We start from the raw sequence: 21873 nt of genomic DNA, 5'->3' as shown, positions 1-21873 counted from the left end.
TCATGTGCTTCTTGGCCATCTGTATGTCTTCTTTGGAGAAATGTCTATTTAGGTCTTCTGCCCATTTTTGGATTGGGTTGTTTGTTTTTTTAATGTTGAGCTGCATGAGCTGTTTATATACTTTGGAGATTAATCCTTTGTCCGTTGATTCGTTTGCAAATATTTTCTCCCATTCTGAGGGTTGTCTTTTCGTCTTGTTTGTAGTTTCCTTGGCTGTGCAAAAGCTTTTAAGTATCAATAGGTCCCATTTGTTTATTTTCGTTTTTATTTCCATTACTCTAGGAGGTGGATCAAAAAAGATCTTGCTGTGATTTATGTCAAAGAGTGTTCTTCCTATGTTTTCCTCTAAGAGTTTTATAGTGTCCAGTCTTACATTTAGGTCTCTAATCCATTTTGAGTTTATTTTTGTGTATGGTGTTAGGGAGTGTTCTAATTTCATTCTTTTACATGTAGCTGTCCAGTTTTCCCAGCACCACTTATTGAAGAGACTGTCTTTTCTCCATTGTATATCCTTGCCTCCTTTGTCATAGATTAATTGACCATAGGTGCGTGGGTTTATCTCTGGGCTTTCTATCCTGTTCCATTGATCTGTATTTCTGTTTTTGTGCCACTACCATATTGTCTTGATTACTGTAGCTTTGTAGTATAGTCTGAAGTCAGGGAGTCAGATTCCTCCAGCTCCATTTTTTTCCCTCAAGACTGCTTTGGCTATTCAGTGTCTTTTGTGTCTCCATACAAATTTTAAGATTTTTTGTTCTAGTACCGTAAAAAATGCCATTGGTAATTTATAGGGATTGCATTGAATCTGTAGATTGCTTTGGGTAGTATAGTCATTTTCACAATGTTGATTCTTCCAGTGCATGAACATGGTATATCTCTCCATCTGTTTGTATCATCTTTAATTTCTTTCAGCAATGTCTTATAGTTTTCTGCATACAGGTCTTTTGTCTCCTTAGGTAGGTTTATTCCTAGTTATTTTATTCTTTTTGTTGCAATGGTAAATGGGAGTGTTTCCTTAATTTCTCTTTCAGGTTTTTCATCATTTGTGTGTAGGAATGCAAGAGATTTCTGTGCATTAATTTTGTATCCTGCAACTTTACCAAATTCATTGTTTAGCTCTAGTAGTTTTCTGGTTGCATATTTAGGATTCTCTGTGTATAGTATCACGTCATCTGCAAACAGTGACAGTTTTACTTCTTGTTTTCCAATTTGTATTCCTTTTATTTCGCTTTCTTCTCTGATTGCCGTGGCTAGGACTTCCAAAACTATGTTGAATAATAGTGGTGACAGTGGACATCCTTGTCGTGTTCCTGACTTAGAGGAAATGCTTTCAGTTTTTCACCATTGAGAATGATGTTTGCTGTGGGTTTGTCGTATATGGCCTTTATTATGTTGAGGTAGGTTCCCTCTATGCCCACTTTCTGGAGAGTTTTTGTCATAAGTGGGTGTTGAATTTTGTCAAAAGCTTTTTCTGCATCTATTGAGATGATCATATGGTTTTTATTCTTCAGTTTGTTAATATGGTGTATCACATTGATTGATTTGTGTATATTGAAGAATCCTTGCGTCCCTAGGATAAATCCCACTTGATCATGGTGTATGATCCTTTTAATGTGTTGTTGGATTCTGTTTGCTAGTATTTTGTTGAGGATTTTTGCATCTATATTCATCAGTGATACTGGTCTGTAATTTTCTTTTTTTGTAGTATCTTTGTCTGGTTTTGGTATCAGGGTGATGGTGGCCTCATAGAATGAGTTTGGGAGTGTTCCTCCCTCTGCTCTATTTTGGAAGAGTTTGAGAAGGATAGGTGTTAGCTCTTCTCTAAATGTTTGATTTGAATTCGCCTGTGAAGCCATCTGGTCCTGGACGTTTGTTTGTTGGAAGATTTTTAATCACAGTCTCAATTTCGGTGCCTGTGATTGGTCTGTTTATATTTTCTGTTTCTTCCTGGTTCAGTCTTGGAAGGTTGTGCTTTTCTAAGAATTTGTCCATTTCTTCCAGGTTGTCCATTTTATTGGCATAGAGTTGCTTGTAGTAATCTCTCATGATCCTTTGTGTTTCTGCAGTGTCAGTTGTTACTTGTCCTGTTTCGTTTCTGATTCTATTGATTTGAGTCCTCTCCCTCTTTTTCTTGATGAGTCTGGCTATTGGTTTATCAATTTTGTTTATCTTCTCAAAGAACCAGCTTTTCGTTTTCTTGATCTTTGCTATTATTTTCTTTGTTTCTATTTCATTTATTTCTGCTCTGAATTTTATGATTTCTTTCCTTCTGCTAACTTTGGGTTTTGTTTGTTCTTCTTTCTGGAGTTCCTTTAGGTGTAAGGTTAGGTTGTTTATTTGAGATTTTTCTTGTTTCTTGAGGTAGGCTTGTATAGCTATAAACTTCCCTCTTAGAACTGCTTTTGCTGCATCCCATAGGTTTTTGGATCATCGCGTTTTTGTTGTCATTTGTCTCTAGGTATTTTTTGATTTCCTCTTTGATTTCTTCAGTGATTTCTTAGTTATTTAATAACATATTGTTTAGCCTCCATGTGTTTATGTTTTTTCCGTTTTTTTTTTTCCCTGTGATTGATTTCTAATCTCATAGCATTGTGGTCAGAAAAGATGCTTGATATGATTTCAACTTTCTTAAATTTACTGAGGTTTGATCTGTGACCCAAGACGTGCTCTATCCTGGAGAATGTTCCTTGTGCACTTGAGAAGAAAGTGTAATCTGCTGTTTTTGGATGGAATGTCCTATAAATGTCAATTAAATCTAGCTAATCTATTGTGTCATTGAAAGCTTGTGTTTCCTTATTAATTTTCCGTTTGGATGATCTGCCCATTGGTGTAAATGAGGTGTTAAAGTCCCCCACTATTATTGTGTTACTGTCAATTTCCTCTTTCATAGCTGTTAGCAGTTGCCTTATGTATTGAGGTGCTCCTATGTTGGATGCTTATATATTTACAATTGTTATATCTTCTTTTTGGATGGATCCCTTGATCATTATGTATTGTCCTTCCTTGTCTCTTGTAACATTCTTTATTTTAAAGTCTATTTTATCTGCTGTGAGTATTGCTATTCCAGCTTTCTTTTGATTTCCATTTGCATGGAATATCTTTTTCCATCCCCTCACTTTCAGTCTGTATATGTCCCTAGGTCTGAAGTGGTTCTCTTGTAGACAGCATATATATGGGTCTTGTTTTTGTATCCATTCAGCAAGCCTGTGTCTTTTGGTTGGAGCATTTAATCCATTCACGTTTAAGGTAATTATTGATATGTATGTTCCTATTACCATTTTCTTAATTGTTATGGGTTTGTTTTTGTAGGTCCTGTACTTCTCTTGTGTTTCCCACTTAGAGAAGTTCCTTTCGCATTTGTTGTAGAGCTGGTTTGGTGGTGCTGAATTCTCTTAGCTTTTGCTTGTCTGTAAAGCTTTTGATTTCTCCATCGAATCTGAATGAGATCCTTGCCGGGTAGAGTAATCTTGGTTGTAGGTTCTTCCCTTTCATCACTTTAAATATATCATGCCACTCCCTTCTGGCTTGTGGAGTTTCTGCTGAGGAATCAGCTGTTAACCTTATGGGAGTTCCCTTGTATGTTATTTGTCGTTTTTCCCTTGTTGCTTTCAATAATTTTTCTTTGTCTTTAATTTTTGTCAATTTGATTGCTCTGTGTCTCAGCGTGTTTCTCCTTGGGTTTATCCTGCCTGGGACTCTCTGCGCTTCCTGGACTTGGGTGGCTATTTCCTTTCCCATGTTAGGGAATTTTTCGACTATAATCTGTTCAAATATTTTCTCAGGTCCTTTCTCTCTCTCTTCCCCTTCTGGGACCCCTATAATGTGAATGTTGTTGCGTTTAATGTTGTCCCAGAGGTCTCTTAGGCTGTCTTCATTTCTTTTCATTCCTTTTTCTTTATTCTGTTCCGCGGCAGTTAATTCCACCATTCTGTCTTCCAGGTCACTTATCCATTCTTCTGCCTCAGTTATTCTGCTATTGGTTCCTTCTAGTGTATTTTTCATTTCAGTTATTGTATTGTTTATCTCTGTTTGTTTGTTCTTTAATTCTTCTAGGTGTTTGTTCTTTAATCCTTCTAGGTCTTTGTTAAACATTTCTTGCATCTTCTCGATCTTTGCCTCCATTCTTTTTCCGAGGTCCTGGATCATCTTCACTATCATTATTCTGAATTCTTTTTCTGGAAGGTTGCCTATCTTCCCTTCATTTAGTTGTTTTTATGGGGTTTCATCTTGTTCCTTCATCTGGTACATAGCCCTCTGCCTTTTCATCTTGTCCATCTTTCTGTGAATGTGGTTTTTGTTCCACGGGCTGCAGGATTGTAGTTCTTCTTGCTTCCGCTGTCTCGGTGTTGCCTTCTTTAATTAATCGTTGCCTTAAATCCTCCACTTCCCTCAGATTTGATGGGTCCCTTCTTTGTTTCCCATGTATACTGCAGCACAACTCAGTTACAATTCAGTTATTATATTTACTTGTTGATGTATTGTCTTCCCCTACTAAAATGTAAATTTCTTGAATGGAGGCAACTGTGCTTCTATTAATTTTAATATTTTCAGCACCCATTATCATATAGAGTGAGTAGTAGACACTCAACAAATGTTTATTGAGTAAGCAAAATATGTATACTATATAGTACATATGCAAGTATAATATATAACAATAATACATTAGAAAACGTGTCATTTCATAAATCAAAATGTTAAGTAGATGATCACTTTCATATATTTTTGCAGTTCATATTTCTTATTATGGAAGTCTCTAGATTTATGGATAAGTATGGTATAATGAGATTTCTGGTTCTTTATTCAGCTATTTTATACAATTAAAAATATTGAGTATTCTCTAAGGGTATCTATAATTGGAGAATTGTGAAATAGATTTATATGTAATAAATCTGCTGAGATAGAAGTTTCTGTACAGTTTTGAGATTATTCTTGACCATCTAATATAAAATTCATTCCCCATAACTATAACAAGATTAATAGCCAACTTTTCAACAGTTTTGTAGTGTTAGATTTGAAAGACTGGCACATAACAAAAAACAAAATTATTTTATTTTAGAGAGTTGATTCAATTTAATATTGTTTCACTGTTTTAACTACTCATTTTAAATACACTATAATTTCTTTTGAAGATTCTGAATACTGTTATAGTAATAAAATCTTTCATTTAAATGTTTTCCTTTGCACATAGATCCTTATGTATTTTCTCCATTAGCAGGCTTAGCAGTCTCATGATTCACCACAGTTGTCAATTACCAATGAAGTGTATGTATATGATTTTTAAATTACTGATTTAACTATTTGTTAGTTATTAAAGGTTTTGGAGATCGAGAATAACTGTGCATTTATACTGTGTCTAACTCATGAAGTTAATCATCACACTCTCAGTGCCATAACACACACACATACCTAGCATCTGGCCAGCAGTCTATGCTGGGGAGAAGTCAGCTAAGGGCCATGACAGTAGAAAGAAGATGGGCAAAGTTAGATGAGATGAACAGAAAAAACAGGGGTCTAGGAAGGGGTTGAAACTGCATGGAGATCAGTTGGTGAAACTTCTTATAACTTTCTCTGAATCTTCATCTTAAAATGCCATTCTAGATTAATATTTTAACCAAATTATTATAATTTTCACATATCACTGAGACTGTTAGTTCATTCCAAATGTTTATGGTTGATGTAAGATGTAAACTGGTTCTTTCCAGTGCTTTCATTTCCTTTTCTCCTCTTTTTTTCCCTTTTACCCATAAATAGGAGCTTATTATCATATCACATATTTATATCATGTTTTCTTTTAAAGATATTTGCATACAGGATGCATTAGCCAAAAGTTACATTAAAAGGGGCACACTCAGAAGTAACTTTGTTTCCATCTTAAAGCCCTAATGTATTGAAAGATAATAATGGGGTATGAATTGGAAAATACACACAAGGTAGTTAGTTATATAATATGTTTTGATGGATTATAACCATTCTGCCTTAGATTTATTGCACTTTTCTTGATCCTTAGAAAATGGTAGCACTCACCACAAAACCACAATACATAAATTGCCAAGTGTGGCTGACTTGTACATTCCTTTTAGAGGAACTTATAACTGGTAAGCCTTTTAACCATAAGAAATGGTCAACGTTCAGTGAACTTGAGGCAGTGTATTAAATGAGAAATTTGGGAAGTATTTTTTTAAGAGGAGGTAATGTGGATCATTATGTTACTTCAGTTATTAATATTTACTGTTTTTCTTTAGAAAATAAATTACTGTAGGCTTATAAAATTGAGAAATACATTTTCTGGTAACATAATCCTTTGTTCCCTTTAAGCTTTTAACTAACACTAAATCTCAACATGATAGGTAACTTAAAGTAAGTAGCATTTAGGTGACTAACTTGGTGTGTTTCTGTTATTTTATTTTTGCAAATATCTATGTAAAATGATTCAGTATTACAGCTGTTTTATGCTACAGTTTATGCTACAGGTGAATTATACTTATCCTGTTTTTAATTGTAAATGATGATAGTATTTGAATTTTAGATTTTTAATTGCCATAGCTATAATTCTTACATTTTAAATCTTAGGAAAATAATTTGATATTATAGAATTTGGGGGGGCAGCAAGTTTGCTTTGCCTTAATAAAGATGTAACATCATGCTCCAAGAAATACAGTTCTAAAAATTTGCTGTTAAAATTAATTTTGAGATTTTTCATATTCAATTAATGACATTTGTAAATTCTTTTAAAGTTAATCAGATGTGAAGTGCATCAACTATTACCTACTTGGCATTTGATGAGATACTTACATACTACACCAATAATGAAAAAGGTATTTAAAATAGTGTATGTAATTAGGAAGGTAATATTTTTTTTTTTTTAAGTTGAATTCTGAAATCTTCATTGAGGCCAAAAAGTTTCAAAACTTGCTTTAACTTTAAAAAAGTTATAGCTAACTCACTGCACAGTCTGATCCTGTCAGCCAGTCCACAGAGAGACACAAGTTAAAGTTAGTAATAAGAAACTGTTAACATCATATTGACAACCAAATATGTTAAGTTGAAACATTCTACCTTCCAATTAGACATCCTGGGGAATTGAGTAACCGTTGTTGAGGTCAGGGGCTTTGCAGTACAAACAGTTCTGTTACAATTTGACATATGTGTTCCTAAAAAACACCATACTATGGAAAATAATACAGTCAAAAAATAAAAAAACAAAACCCTACAAGACTTACAGGAAACATGGAATTGGGGTACAACACTCAGAATGTCATCAGTGAACATTTAGAAAGACAGGAACCTTAAAAAACATGATAGTGTAGTTTTACACATGTTAAATGGCTAAGAAATATGTAAATACTTGTACAATATTTATACAAATAAATATTGTACTTTGCTTTTTAAACCCTCCTGAAGTTTGCCTTGTAAAAGAAGTTTCCACATAGTTGTGGAAACTTGTTATTGTGAAGTGGTTGAAGAAGGGTTTTCTGAAATCACAAGGGAAGTTGAACACAAGTTGTGGATGGGTGTGACTGATTCCACGAAGATGCAGTGAGCTAAGGTAGCTGGCAGATGTTTGAGGTGTGTTCACATTCACATTTTGTGTATTCACATGCAGCTTGTTTCAGCTGAGTATGGTTTTCTGCATTCACCTAGTGTTTCTGGCAGATGAAATCACAGCAAAATTCATTTAGTGTTCAAATTGTTCCCTAACATATCAATTGCATTGAAACAAATTTACAGTTTCAAAACAAGTATTACAGCAGCACTGACATAGCCGAGGGTAAGGCAAACACTTTTAGTTTGGAGGGATAGCTACCATTTTTTATAGTAGTCTTTAATCTAGATGTATTCTGATCTGTATTTAGAGATTTATTGCAACAATATTTTTTGAACATCTACTACTTGCCTTACACTTTCTAAGTATTCAGGGTACAGCAGCAGTGAACAAGGTAGTCTCTCCACTTTGAAACTAACATTACTTGTGTAAAAATTTCTGTTTGTTGTCAAGGGTTAGTTTTAAGAGGTAAAATTGGATAGATGAATGGAAGAGGAAGTCTGGTAAAAAGAGTCTACTGGGCAGCAAGGCTTTTCTCTAACCTCTTAAATATATATACTTTTACAAGACAATTTCCTAGAGTTCTATCCAACTCAAGATTCCATTGTTTATAGAAAAAAATATCATTTCTGGAAGTCACTATGGAAATCAGAGTTAAATTTTAGGATGGTATATATGGTTAAAGTGGAAAGACCTCCTTCTTGTCCGTAAGCTAAAGGAGAATCCCAGTGCAGTTGAGAAGTGAATTTTAGTTTTATATATTTCATCCTATTTCTCTGTGATATTTCAGCATGAACTATATATTTTTTGTTATAATAATTAAATTTGTTCCAGCAAAACTCAACCATGTACAAACTGGGCAAAGATAAAGTATGTATACCAGTTTACATAATAATACTAAACCGTTAGTGTTAACTCAAGATCTTCTATAATAAAGGCCACTGTACACTTGCAGCCTTCATTGGCCTTTCTCGTCTTCTCTTGTAGATACTCACCACCCCAAACTCCTTCTTCATAATTCCCTTTCCTCCTGTCCCTCCTTCTTTTAGCCAGACAGGTGACTGACTCATTGTCTCCAGAACCTGCCCAGTATTTGGTTGCCTTGCTTCATACTTTAACCTTCTTATTTAAGTACCCATGATTCAAGACCCTCCCACACCCTCCCTCAGCCCAGAGAGCCCTTTAAACACCTATAGCACAGTTTATATCACTTATCTGGCACTTATATGCAACCTAATATTTGGTTTTCAGGTAGCTTTATCTGAGTTACCCAATTAAAACAAATTATTTGTCCCATATACATGGGAAAGGAAGGCCTCAAAGGCTCAGTCAACTCCTTCAGTATTCTGCAGCCAGAGTGGCCTGCAGCTGTGTTTGCTAAGGTTTTGTTCCTTTGTACTTTGTGGAAATTCATGATACTTAGAATAAATAATTATTACTACTAGTGTTTGTAATTTCTGCTACAGGCGAGGCAAGTGTAATACCATTAATTTTCACTGTGTTATCACTAACCCTGTAAATTCTTGGAGTTTCCTTCATTTTACAAGGAAGAAATGATAGTGTTAATGGCTACCATTTACGTAAGCTATTTTATTTACTTGTTTGCTTGCTCTGTGTTCCTTTTTATTATCTTATGTGTATTACTCATTTAGTTCTCAAAATCATGTGAGGTAGCTACTCTGTCATCACCATCTTGTAGGTGAAGAAACTGAGACAGAGGAGTTTAATGATTTGCCCAAGAAGACACTGCAAGTAAGTGACAGATTAAATTTCATAAATAAATGAGCACAGATTATAGAATCCTAGAATTTATACTTAACCAGCCATTTAATTGTCTCATCTTATTAAATGAAACAATGCCCACTAATGTAGAAATTGAGGGTGAAATATTTAGCAGTGTTATTTCTGTTTTTAATTATTAATATGTTCTTTCGCCAGAAAATTTTAGAAACAGATGGTTAAAGTAGAGTATTGTTTCTTGAAATTCTACTGCTTAGGAAAGTTTTAAGCTTATCTGAGAGTTACATTTAATTTATTCATTGATTTCTTTTTTTAATAAGACTTTAATAATAAAGGCCAACACTTTGTCAAGTTTAAATTACGTAAATCTAAGTAGTTTATATAAGATACATTACCAGTTACTCCTTCTTTTTAATTTATTTTTTTATAAATTTATTTATTTATTTACTTATTTATTTATGGCTGCATTGGGTCTTCGTTGCTGTGCGCGGGCTTTCTCTAGTTTTGGTGAGCGGGGGCTACTCTTTGTTGTGGTGCACAGGCTTCTCACTGCGGTGGCTTCTCTTGTTGCAGAGCACAGGCTCTAGGCACGCGTGTTTCAGTAGTTGTGGCATGAGGGCTCAGTAGTTGTGGCTCGCAGGCTCTAGAGCACAGGCTCAGTAGTTGTGGCGCACAGGCTTAGTTGCTCTGTGGCATGTGGGATCTTCCTGGACCAGGGATCGAACCCATATCCCCTGCATTGGCAGATGGATTCTTAACCACTGCACCACCAGGGAAGTCCACTCCTTTTTTTTTTAAAGTTGGATCTCTGGGAATTTTGCTTTGCTCCATCATTTATTTTGTATGGTACCTCCTGGACAGGAGCAGTCAACTTTAATCTTTTACATATTTGTATAGTCATAGTTTGGGGGTTTTGTTTGTTTTTTAATCTCTTATCAAGGTTTGTTTAAAAGTAATACATCTCATCTAAATCTATAATTTCAATAGTAGAATAGTAGTGTTTACCCCTATCCCCTCCCCTCTCATCTCTCCCCATTTCTCCTGGGGTTAGAATTGCGAGACCTTTGCTGTTTTCTCGGACTTGATGGAAAGCCAGCTTCTGGTCACATATGGTTAATATTCTACAGTTTTTTCATTAACAACACACACACTTTTCTTACCAAAATGCTAGTAGGGGAGGGACCTTGGCGATATAATCCACCCCTCATAATAGATTAGGTGGCTAGGCTAACAGTATTTACAGGAAAAAGTAATATAAATACTGAATATGGATTGAAGCAAAAAATTGTGAAATAAGTATTGGGCAGATGGACATAGGAGTGAAGAAGCATGGTTATGTTCTGGGATGGGAACTAAGTTATAAAGCTAACTCTTCATTTTCCACAGTAGGAAATCCATAGAAAATGTATAAAATTGAAAAATCAAGAAATAGCCCTATAATCATCTTTGTAGGAATGTGGAGAAACAGCTCAGTGTTGACAGTGGAATATGGAATAGGATAAAAGTGGAGAGGCATGAGACAGGGAAATTGCTGGTTTCTCGATAAACTTTGTAGTACTATTTGGCTTTTAAAAAACTATGTACGTGTTTTCTTCTTTAAATTTTTATTTAATTTTTCATTATAGGGTATGTCCTTAAAATAGTTCCAGAACAAAAAGTTAAGATATTTTAAAATCAATTTTTGTATATAATGTTTAGTGTTTGGGCTGGAAGAAATGTTGGCCTTTAGGGAAAAAATTAATAATGACTGTATAATGTTTTATACATAGTATAACCAAGAATATTTTTCTTTGAGTGTTCTTAAATTATATGGTAGGATTGTCTCATCTATGCTCAGATTTTAGTTAATGCCAGCACCATAGATGCCTCTCAAATGTTTATCTGCAGCCTAGACCTCTCCTCTGAGCTCCAGGTCCGTATATCCCAACTCCCTCTGTGATTTCACTGCTTTGAGGTTTTAAAGGTACCCTAGACTCAGTATGTTCAAAACTAAACTTAGAATCCACCCCTTTGTTTTCTTGGACCTTTTCTGTTGTTCCCCAGTTTATAGATGGGACCACCATCTGAGCAAATAAGAAAGCAACCTTTATACCTCCTTCTTTACCCCAATATCTAATCCATCTCAAAGTTCTATTAAATTTTACTTCCTAAATATCCCTGAAGATTTTCCTTCTACTCACTGTCCATTGCTATCTCTGCAGTTACAAGCTATTAACCTTTTCATGGCTGACTACAGCATTTTTCTAACTGGTCTTCTCATACATTCTTTTGCCCCTTTTCTCTGTACTATAGCCATTCTTCATACATACAGGATTTCTTGATCATGTCACCTTTCCTGCCTCTGAGCTTAAATCTTTCAGTGGCTTCCCATTACCCTGAAGCTAAAACCTCCAAATTTTAATGGCCCAAAAGGCACTTCACGATGTGGCCCCTACCTTTTTCTTGCTGCTGCTCTCTATAGTTTTTCCTCATGTACTCCCTTCCAGTCTGTTTTTGAATGATGTGAAAGGGATGAAAAAGATTACTGTGTCAGCAACAAGGTAGACTGAGATAGCAGGCAGCAGATCTGGTAGCAGGAGGCAGACAGAAGATAAAATAGTGGACAAGTTAAAATAGTTACCTAAATTATGAGCTTGTTTTGATGTGCCTTTAATCCAGGAATGTCTGTGACCTGGAGAGCAAGGGTATAGACTCTAATACTTGTATCTCCAACATGGTATCTGCTGCATACTAGGCACTCCTTAAATTCGTGGGTTGTGGATGATGATGATAGGCCAATTTTAAATATCCAGTTACCTCATAAATGCTCAAATTTTGATCAGACCTATAAGTCCTGTTGCTTTGCTTTATCGTTGTTTTTTAATCTGAAGACTGTGGTCTCTTCTTGTGAGTACAGTTAAACCGTTATTTGTGTTATACTCTTACAGTCCTGGAAGAATTCACAATGGTAAACAATAGTGAAAATGAAGACTTGATAATTATCATAACATGAAGTCTGAGTGAGCCATTAACCGATACTTAGTACTCTGCACTGTCATAATATTGAGAGGTCAGAAATAAATTGCTTACATACTCTAAGAAAGGAAAGAACATGGCACATTTTGTAAATCTTGCCAGTATATTTACGGTTGGGTTTTGTAGTACTGTGTATACTCTGCTACTATTTAGAATCCTTAAGAAATTATTCCTCCTAGATCATTTGAGCTGGTGGCAGGTTAGGTGCCAAAATTTTGCACCTACTGTTAGAAGCATACCTATAAAGTATGATTTCTTTATTTTCTCAGAAGAGCAGTCATTTTGCATCTTAACCATAGAAAATATATTTCTATTTATTATTAGAAATAATTTTCCAGATTAAGTTGTAAAGTATTTCTTGGTTTTCCTTTCATAATTAAATAAATACCTGTTTGTTTCAGTAATATGTTTAGTTGTAAAACTTATTCACTCACCCACAAAGGCTACATTTAAAAATAGTTATCTTGCCTTGTCCTTAAAGTTTACTTTTGCTGGATGCAGAATATGGGTTGATTGTTTATTTTCCCTTTCAGCACTTAAATTTTGTCATTTCAGTATCTTCTGGACTCCACTGTTTTTTATGAGAAGTCGGCATTCATTTGAATTGTTGTTTCCCTATATTTCATTTCTTTGGCTCCTTTCAAGATTTTCTTTTTCTTTGATTTTCAGCACTTCTACTGTTAGGCTGCTGTGTGGTTTTCTTTGGCTTTTCCAGTTGAGGGTTTGCTGATCTTCTTGATCAAGATCTTTTTGTTTGTTTGTTGTTTTTAAAACAGGCTCTGGCCAGTTTTATTATAGAAAAATTTTGCATGATTTACTTTTCACCAATCTGTTTTGGCATGCTTCTAATGATATCAGAATCACCTGGATCATTGATAGCCATTGTGCATATTCTTTGGTATTTCCCACACGCTGTGCCCAATTCAACATTATTGCCACTGTAGATGGATACCAGTTTTGGCCAACATGGCATAATACTCTGTTTCAGATTTCCTCAACCTGAGCAGTTGTTGGTGAGGATGACAGGTTTCACTTTGCCTTGTCTTATTTTCAGAGTCTGCATGTACCCCAGCATGTACTTTCCACTTTTCATAAGGAGTTGGAATCTTGAGTTGATCTGGAGTCTAGAGTTGATTGACTTAGGCAACTTTTTTGTCTTCTTTATGACCACCACCTTCCTGCCTTAGGTGCAGGATGGCGCCCAACCAAGAGCAACCTCCAAGATGGCCGGGGAGCCAGTCAAGATCTTCTTAATGTGTAAATTTATATCATTTACTAACTTGGGGAAATTTTTAGCCGCTGTTTCATTAAATACTTTTTTCTACCCCATTCTCTCTCCCCTTTTCTTCTGGGTTTCCACTTACAGGTATATTATATTAGAGTTATTGATTCTTTCTCACAGGCCCCTGAGGGTCTGTTCGTCTCCCTACCTCAACCATTCTTCTTTTCCTCCACTCTTCAGGTTAGAATGATTTCTATTGCTTTGTCTTCAAGTTCACTGACTCTTTCTTCTGTCATTTCTGATCTGTGGTTAAATCTAGCCAGTGAATTTTTTTATTTCAGAAATTTTTCACTTCTTGAATTTGCATTTTTTTAATAGTTTCTTTTTTCTTTTTTTTTTTTTTGGCTGAGAAATCCAAGTATATTTGCCTTTACATTCTTGAACATAGTTAAAATAGCTGCTTTAAAATCCTTATGTGCTAATTCTAGCATCTGGGTCATCTTGGGCTTGGTCTCCCTTAGTTGCCTTTCTCTTGAGAATGGGTCAGTTTTTCCTCTTTCTTATGTGTAATAATTTTAGTTTATAACTTGGACATTGTGAATGACACATTGTAGAGACTCTGGAGTCTACTGTGTTCCTCTAGTGGGTATTGATGTTTTGTTGGTGGTTTGCTTCCTTACTTGTTTGTTTCAGTAGGCAGTTAACTTGGCTGAAATCAAACTTCAAACTGAAATGTCAGTTCTGTTATTTTAGCCTTAGCCTGGCCATTTGGAATCTCTCGCATATGTGTAGTTTGGGGATCAGAGATACGTGCAGAATTTATACACAGAATTTGGTGCTTCTCTCCTTTCTATGATTTACTGGCTAGATTTTCAGCTGTTGTGGTCATGCCACAACATGACCTATCCTTTGGTTCATTAAGTGAGTAAGACTACAGATTTACTTGTTTGGGTTTTAGCTGAGCAAACCAACTGAGGCCTGCTCTTTGGCTAAAAGCCATTTAAAAAATGGAAAATCACCCTGTGCTGTCCACTTCTTCTACGTACTGACTTCCTTCACCTCCCCACCCCCAGCACCACCACTCTCCCTTTGCTGTTTCTGCCTTCAATATCTTTATATGTTGTCTAGTTATAGAAGTTGCTCATGAGAGAATTCGTCCAGTAGGAGCTGCTTAGGCATTACAGGAAGTGGAATCCCTAAAATACAGTTGTACATTTGAACAATTTTCTTGTTAGTGTACTTGATAGTCTTTATTAAAAAAGCAAGCAAGTGTGATAAGAGTTTTTCAAAGAACTTTAGAAATTTCTGTATATGTTTTAACAATAGAATAAGTTGAAATTTATTTTCATGATTCATCCACTTTTAAATAAGAAAGGTTGTCCTGAATTAGACTGAGAATTTATTTATTTGCCTCTCCCTCAAATTATGTATATAAATTTCCAATCTAGATTATTTGAAATGCATTTTAGAAGCAAAAAATATGAAGAAACCATCCAGTAAAACCTTTAGTTCATCCAACAAATGTTACATCTTTGACTGAGATCCTGGGGATACAGCAGTGAACTTCAAAGTTCTTAATCCTGTGGAGCTAACGCTTTAGGGATAGGCAATGGGTAGGTAGGTATGTCAGATATTGATAAATGCTATGAAGTAAAAGCAAGGTATGAGGATGTGATAGGGAGGGAAGGGAAACAAGTGTGGCATTATTTTAGATAGAGAGATTGGTCAAGGAAGCAGTCTCTGAGGAAGTGGCATTTGATCAGAGGTGTTAATGAAGTAAGAGAGAGAGCCATGCAAGTATCTGAGTGAAAAGTGTTCCAGGCAGAAGGAGCAACGAGTCTAAAAGCCCTAAGGGAGGAATGAGATTGGCTTCTCTTTGGAAAGTAACCAGTGTGAGGGAACTTAGTTTGGAGCTGAGGGAATAAAGATGGTGGTAGGAGACAAAGTCCCACGGGTGGTAGTTAGCCAGGGGCCTTGTGTAGGATTTTGCGCCAGGGAAATGATTGTTCTGATTTACTTTTCACAAAGATCACTCTGTTCAAAAGAGTGGGAGGTGGGGGTAGAGCAAAGAGTTAAGGCAGGGAGGAGACCAGTTAGGAGACCTTCGCAGTAGTAGTCTAGGTGAACTATGATGGTGGCTTGGACAAGAGCAGTAATAGAGGTGGGGAGAAGTGGTCAGATTCAGAATATTCTTTTGCAGATAACAGCCAACAAAATTTTATAATGGATTAGATATGGCATGTGAGAAGGACCAACTGAATGACTGGTGGTACCATCTCTCTTTCACGGAGGTGAAAGAGACTGGGAAAGATTTGGTTTGGATGGGGGAAAATTGAGAGTTCAATTTTGGACATAGTAAGTTTGAAGTGAATTTTAGATATCCAAAAGGATATGTGAGGCAGGCAGCTGGTTATATTAGTCTGGAACTTAAGGGAGAGAGAGCTCCCTTGGAGTTGGACATACAGATTTGCAAAGCCTCTCTTTAAAGTATTGTGTTTGGATGAGATTACCTTGAAGAGGAATGTAGGTGTAATTGAAAAGAAACCCTGGATCTGAACTCCATAACTCCCCAACATTTAGATGTTCCGAAAGGGAAGAGGATCTGACAAAGAAAACTGAGAAGGAGCTGCTAGTGGGTAGGAGGAAATCCAGAAGAGTATAAATCTCAGAAGCCAAGTGAAGAAATTGTTTAAAGAATGAGGGAGTGGTTGACTAGTTCATAAGCTACAGAGAGGTCTGGTGAGATGAGGCCTGAGGAGTGACTGTTAAGTTTGACAACCTGAAGATCCAGGACAGCTTTGATAAGTGTAGTTTCAGTGGAGAAAAACTATGAAAACCTGACTGGGGTAGATTTAAAAGTGATAAGAGGAAGGAAATGAAGACAAAGTATAAACCACCCTTTCAAGGAGTTCAGCCCAAAAGAGGGAATGGGCAGATAAATGAGCTGATAGCTGGAGTGAAGTCAAGGAGGCTTTCTCAAGATGAGCAGTACGGTAGCCTGTTTATTGCCCCTTATTGTTGTGTTTAAATATCTTTACTAATTTCCAGTACTTTCCTTTTCTCCTGCAACCCATTTCTAGAAACACTACATTGAGTGCTAAAAATTGTGTGTGTGTGTGTGTGTGTGTGTGTGTTTTAGAAATAGATTTGAGAAATGTGTGATGCAAATAACTTGGTTTGGCAGTGCTTTTACCTATGAGATGTAACTAAGCTGAAGTCACACAGACAAAAGAATTAAGGAAAAATTAACCAAATGATAATAAAAAGCTTGAGGGTCTTTACCAAACATGATATCTCAATGAGCTTTTATTGTGTTGAGGATTCGGGAGTCCTATCATAACTAAATTTACTCAAAAGTGTTTTAATATCTACTGTTATGCTGAAAACTGTCTACAAAGCGCTAGGTGTGTAATAATGGACAAAAGAGACCTAATTACTATATTCATAGAGTTTACAGACTTGTATTTAAGCTTATGGAAAAGAGAAATACTACAGATAAGGAATTTGTTTTAAAGAGATTGTCTTATTGTCAAATTTATACTAAAATGAAATGTATTTTAATTATTATGCAAATGGAATGATTTTAAATATTTTAGTATGTTATTTAGGTTTAATATACTTTATACTATTTATATCCCAAAGAGGCTTTCAAGATTAAACACGGTTTACATTAGGAATATTAGGAATATAAATAAGTTAGGTAATTCTCAACTTGGGCCATACGTTAGAATCACTTGGGGAGCTTTTAAATATCCATACACTCATGCTGCTCCCAACCAATTAAATCAGAACCTCTGGGGTTGGGGCCCAAGCATTAGTATTTTTAAAATACTGATTTTATAGAAACAGAGGGAATAAAATGCTGCTAAGCCCCTGAGAATGAATTGATTACACATTTAAAGATTAAGTATATCTGAAAATTAAGGCAAAATATCAAATGTTTTGATTTACAGATCAGTTTTAGACAAAGCAGGCAAAGCTATTTGTAGGACCAAACTTTTTCAGGATCCAAACTTTAAAAATTTTAAGTAGAATAAACAAGATTACTTACTTTAGGCTGTCCTCTGATCATTAAGAAAAAAATCAGTAAAGTTACTCAGTTTTCCCTTTTAAAACAACCTTGACAGTTTCTTATTTGAATGCCTTTTGGTACAGCCATTATAAAGCATTTTTCAGTTTTCCCTTTTAAAACAACCTTGACAGTTTCATTTGAATGCCTTTTGGCACAGCCATTATAAAGCATACAAATACATAGGAATTAGAACATTTTAAAGTTTGCCATCAGTAGTTATAAACTGAGAAGACAGTATAACTATATGGGAAGCATTATAGGACTAAATAATATTTTTATAGTTTATATTAAATGTTAGGTACTAAAGCACATACCCTTTTGTATTGAAATTTTAAATCCACAACAATATTCATTCTATAACAGTTCTCATTAAAGTTTTTTTTCTTTCTTTCACAGAAAATGCTTGGACAGAAGAGATGAGTACTGTTTCCACTAAGGCCTAGAATTGCCTACTGTACAAATAGTCCTGATCAGGCAATATACGAATGGCCCAAGGAAGCCACCAAATTGATTTTCAGGTTTTACATGACCTGCGACAAAAATTCCCTGAAGTACCTGAAGTTGTTGTATCCAGGTGCATGTTACAGGTCAGTGTTCAATGATTTCTGAATTTATTAATACAAACTTGGTATTTTTTTAAACACTGAAAGAAAACTCTTTTATCTTCTTTGGCATTAGTGTGCTATGATGGAGAGATGAGCTTTGGTGTCTGATAGTCATGTGGCCTTTAGCAAGTTATTAGGCTCTCTGTACCCCATCTGTCATATGGATAATACCTACCTTGTAAAGTAGATATGAGGATTAAATGAGATCTCAATATAAAGCATTGATACATGGTCCACACTTACTATGAACTTGCTTCACTCCCCCCTTTCCCCATTTTGCCAGAACTTTTAAAAATTCCAGGTCTTCATATGAAAGTGAGAAAATCATTAAATAAGGAATCAGGAAACTTGGGATCTAATCCTAAATGGGCACCCTAAACATATTTGACAAGTAATATGCCTTCTTTTGTACTTTAGTTTTCTTATCTGTAAAATGAGGAAATTTGACTAGACAATGCCTGAAGTCCCAATTCTAAAGAAAAAAAAAGTTTCTTTTTATATCTTTTAATTTAATCTGTAAGTTTTCCAATTAATACCACTATCTAATAAATTTTTACATTTTTCTTAGTATGTACAATTTTAGAAATCCGTAATTCTAAATATTTAGTGATAGTGTACCTTCTCATTTGATTAAACTGGAAATCTTTCTATCAAGAACTATTTTTCAGCTTGTTAAAATGGAGATATAAAAAAGTGATTTGGTTTCAGACATATTTATTCTTGATGAATGATTTTTAAAGTTTGAAATTATATGAAACTTTAAAGGCTCAATATCTGTACTTGATATCAAGTGACTACATTTTGTTCATACCCTATCATCTTTTATCTATACATTTAATTGGTCTACCCACCTTTAGTCTAACCCAGCTTTGGTCTCTCCTATCTATCCTCCTCACTTCTGCTAAAAATGTCTTTTTAAATGCAGATTTTATTATATATTTACCTGTTTAAAAACCTCATGGTTGTTCCCCATACCCTTCAGAGTAAAGTTTATATATCTTGACTAGGACATACTAGGTCTGTGATCTAAAATCCTGCCTTCTTCTGCGGCATGATCTCTTACCCAGTCCTTCCTCCCTCACACCCTATGCTATAATCATCCTCAACTGATTGGAATTCTCCAAACATGTCTGGCTCTTTCTGTGGTGTATTGTTTAAGAGCATATGTTTTGAGTTAATAATACTGTATTGTATATTTGAAATTTGCTAAAAGAACAAATCTTAAGTATGCTTACCACCAAAAAAGAAAGAAAGAAGCCAGGGTGGGGGGGTGGGGGGAAGGATGGAGGAAGGAAGGAAAGAAGAGTTGACTATGTGAAGTGGTGGATGTGTTAATTGTAGTAACCATTGCACAATGTATATGTATATTAAATCATCACATTGTATACCTTTAAAAAAAATCATGTACAACCAAAATATATACAATTTTTATTTATCAATCATACCTCAGTTAAAGCTAGGGGGAAATAAATTTAAAAATTTAAATAATAACAAATAGTATATATTTTGCTGATAAAGAGACTTGAGCTCAAGATTTGACAGTTATTAGCAGCAATTGAATTAACCTTTCTGACCCTCATTTTCCTCAGGGGTACAATGGGAATAAAGAAAGTTCACAGAGAGTTAAATGTGATAATGCAGGAAAACAACTAGTAGGATACCTGATTCATAATGAGTGCTCAATAAATGTTAGCAACCAATACGAATAACAGTAATAATAGTGGAAGGCCCATAATGAATATTTGGTGAATGAATCAATAGCCCATATTTGTTGATATCGGATGTGCAGTGAAATGAAAGAGGAAAAAAGGGTAATAAAAATGGAGTCAGAAGCTCAAGAAAGTATGGGAAGGAGCAGAGATAGTGAGGGGAAGGTATCTTCCCCTAGAACTCAGGTACCTCTTCCTAATTTTTCAAATAGCATTTTCTGATAAGACTATACTGAGAATGTTCAGTGAGTCATTGAAAAATTCAAAAATACTATAGGTTCTTCAATAAGATTTGCTACTGAAAGAACTGTCCAGAACATGGAGGGGGAGAGGAGGGAGGGAGGAGAGAGAAACACTTACAGTATGATCTTCAGGATATATTAAGTTAAAAAAAAATGTAGAGCAGTATATATAGATGTATGTAAATTCATCTATAAATAAATATTCACATGTATGTATGTTTGCCCCTGTTTGCATAAGGAAATACTGGAAGAATTAAAAACAAAGTTAATAAAAGATGGTTACCCATGGTGGGCAAGGAGGAATAGGCCAGATGGGAGTGAGACTTCTCAGCGTGTATCTTTTAATATTGTTTTGATCTTTGTAAATGAATTACCTAGTTTTTAAAAAAATAAAATAAGTAAACATGTTTTTAACTTTACCAAAAAATAGAAAATAGATGATTTAGAATTTCTTTTGGGCACCCAGTAGTATCAACCTTCACTGTGTTAATCTGGTTTTACAAAAACAAACCTCCGTATGACATGCTTCCCCATGCCCAACTCTTTTTAAATTGAGTTGCTAATCATTCGAATAATGTCCCTTTTAGCTGATAACAAAAATGTGACAAGCAAGGAATGCGGAGGGCTCCTCTGGGGATACAACTAAGGTGTAAGTTTTCCCAAATTTAGAGTTACTTTTAAACTGTAACGGCAAATAAGCTACCTCTAAATGTAGTATAAACACCTCTTATTTGGTGACAGCCTTTCTTCTGGGAGCCGCTCTCCCTTTCTCCGTTGGGTAGGCTGTCTTTTCTCTGGAGAGATCCTCCCTATAATATACTGGTTCAGAACTTTTCTAGATAAAAAAAAAAGTATATAGAATATTGAAAATTAGTAGCTAAAGGATCATGTCACACTACCACTTTGTATACATGTTCTTAGGAGGAGAACAGAAATATCTATCCTCTGTTCTCTTCCTGACTTTGTTTACTGTTCAGCCCCCTCTTTTTGGAACTACTCACATCATTTCCTTGTGCTATGGAATTCTCTAAGATAGCTATGTTATCAGTGGATGTAATTCATATCTTTAAAATTTGGTAATTAAATCATAACTGAGAATAGTGTAAAAATATTGCATAGTTGACACTAATTTTTTTAACTGAAATTTTCACTAGTTTTTAATTCTTTTAGTATGACGATTAAATCTGTAAATTTAAAATTGCTATTTCTTTTCAAAGTAATGTGTTGTGTTACTTACCATATCCTTAATTGAAGCCTTCTCAGGTGCCCTCCACCCATAATCCTTATTCATATTTCTATTGAAACACCTACCATTGTACATTATATTTATTTGCATACACATTAATCTCCTCCACTGGACTGGGAGATCCTTAAGAGCAAGGATTATATTCCTTTCTACATCCTAATGGGATGCTCAGTAAATATCGGTTGAAAGAGTGAATGAATCAGAGTTTGAGAAGGATGATTATAGTGTATACTTTGATATTGTCTGTAATGTCTCTGTGCAAGAAGCTTGGGGGGAAATGAAAGATGAACTGAAAATAATGATTCAGACTCTTTTGTGGTTTTGAAAAGAATGCAGATTTGTATTATACAAAAAAGAAGTGATTTTTCAACCTTTTAAAAACTCATCCCATCTCTTTTGATACACTTAAAGGGAGTCCTATACAGTTTCCCACTAAAAGTAGCCAGGGCTTCTTTGAGAAACAGCTGGTCCCAGGTCTG

General features: G+C 35.1%; 1 protein-coding gene and 1 pseudogene across 4 annotated transcripts in view; one reads left to right on the top strand and one right to left on the bottom strand.

The window, feature by feature from the left end:
* TAB2 (TGF-beta activated kinase 1 (MAP3K7) binding protein 2) overlaps window positions 1-21873 on the top strand; it is an 84474-nt gene that overhangs the window by 29602 nt on the left and 32999 nt on the right. For 3 of the 4 annotated variants that reach the window (XM_068550982.1, XM_068550981.1, XM_068550984.1), the window contains one exon: window positions 17989-18179. In XM_068550982.1, coding sequence (XP_068407083.1) covers window positions 18078-18179 — 102 coding nt within the window. In that variant the 5' untranslated portion in view covers window positions 17989-18077. Of the gene's footprint in view, window positions 1-9274; window positions 9296-17988; window positions 18180-21873 lie in introns of those variants that run through there. The other variant, XM_068550983.1, reaches the window with a different exon arrangement.
* LOC137769095 (large ribosomal subunit protein eL30 pseudogene) lies at window positions 13113-14409 on the bottom strand (annotated as a pseudogene).

The sequence above is a fragment of the Eschrichtius robustus genome, chromosome 9 (genome assembly GCF_028021215.1).
Source record: "Eschrichtius robustus isolate mEscRob2 chromosome 9, mEscRob2.pri, whole genome shotgun sequence".
NCBI classification, from domain to species: Eukaryota; Metazoa; Chordata; class Mammalia; order Artiodactyla; family Eschrichtiidae; genus Eschrichtius; species Eschrichtius robustus.
The sequence above is the reverse complement of the archived record's forward strand: the minus strand, read 5'-3'. Positions and strand labels throughout refer to the sequence as shown.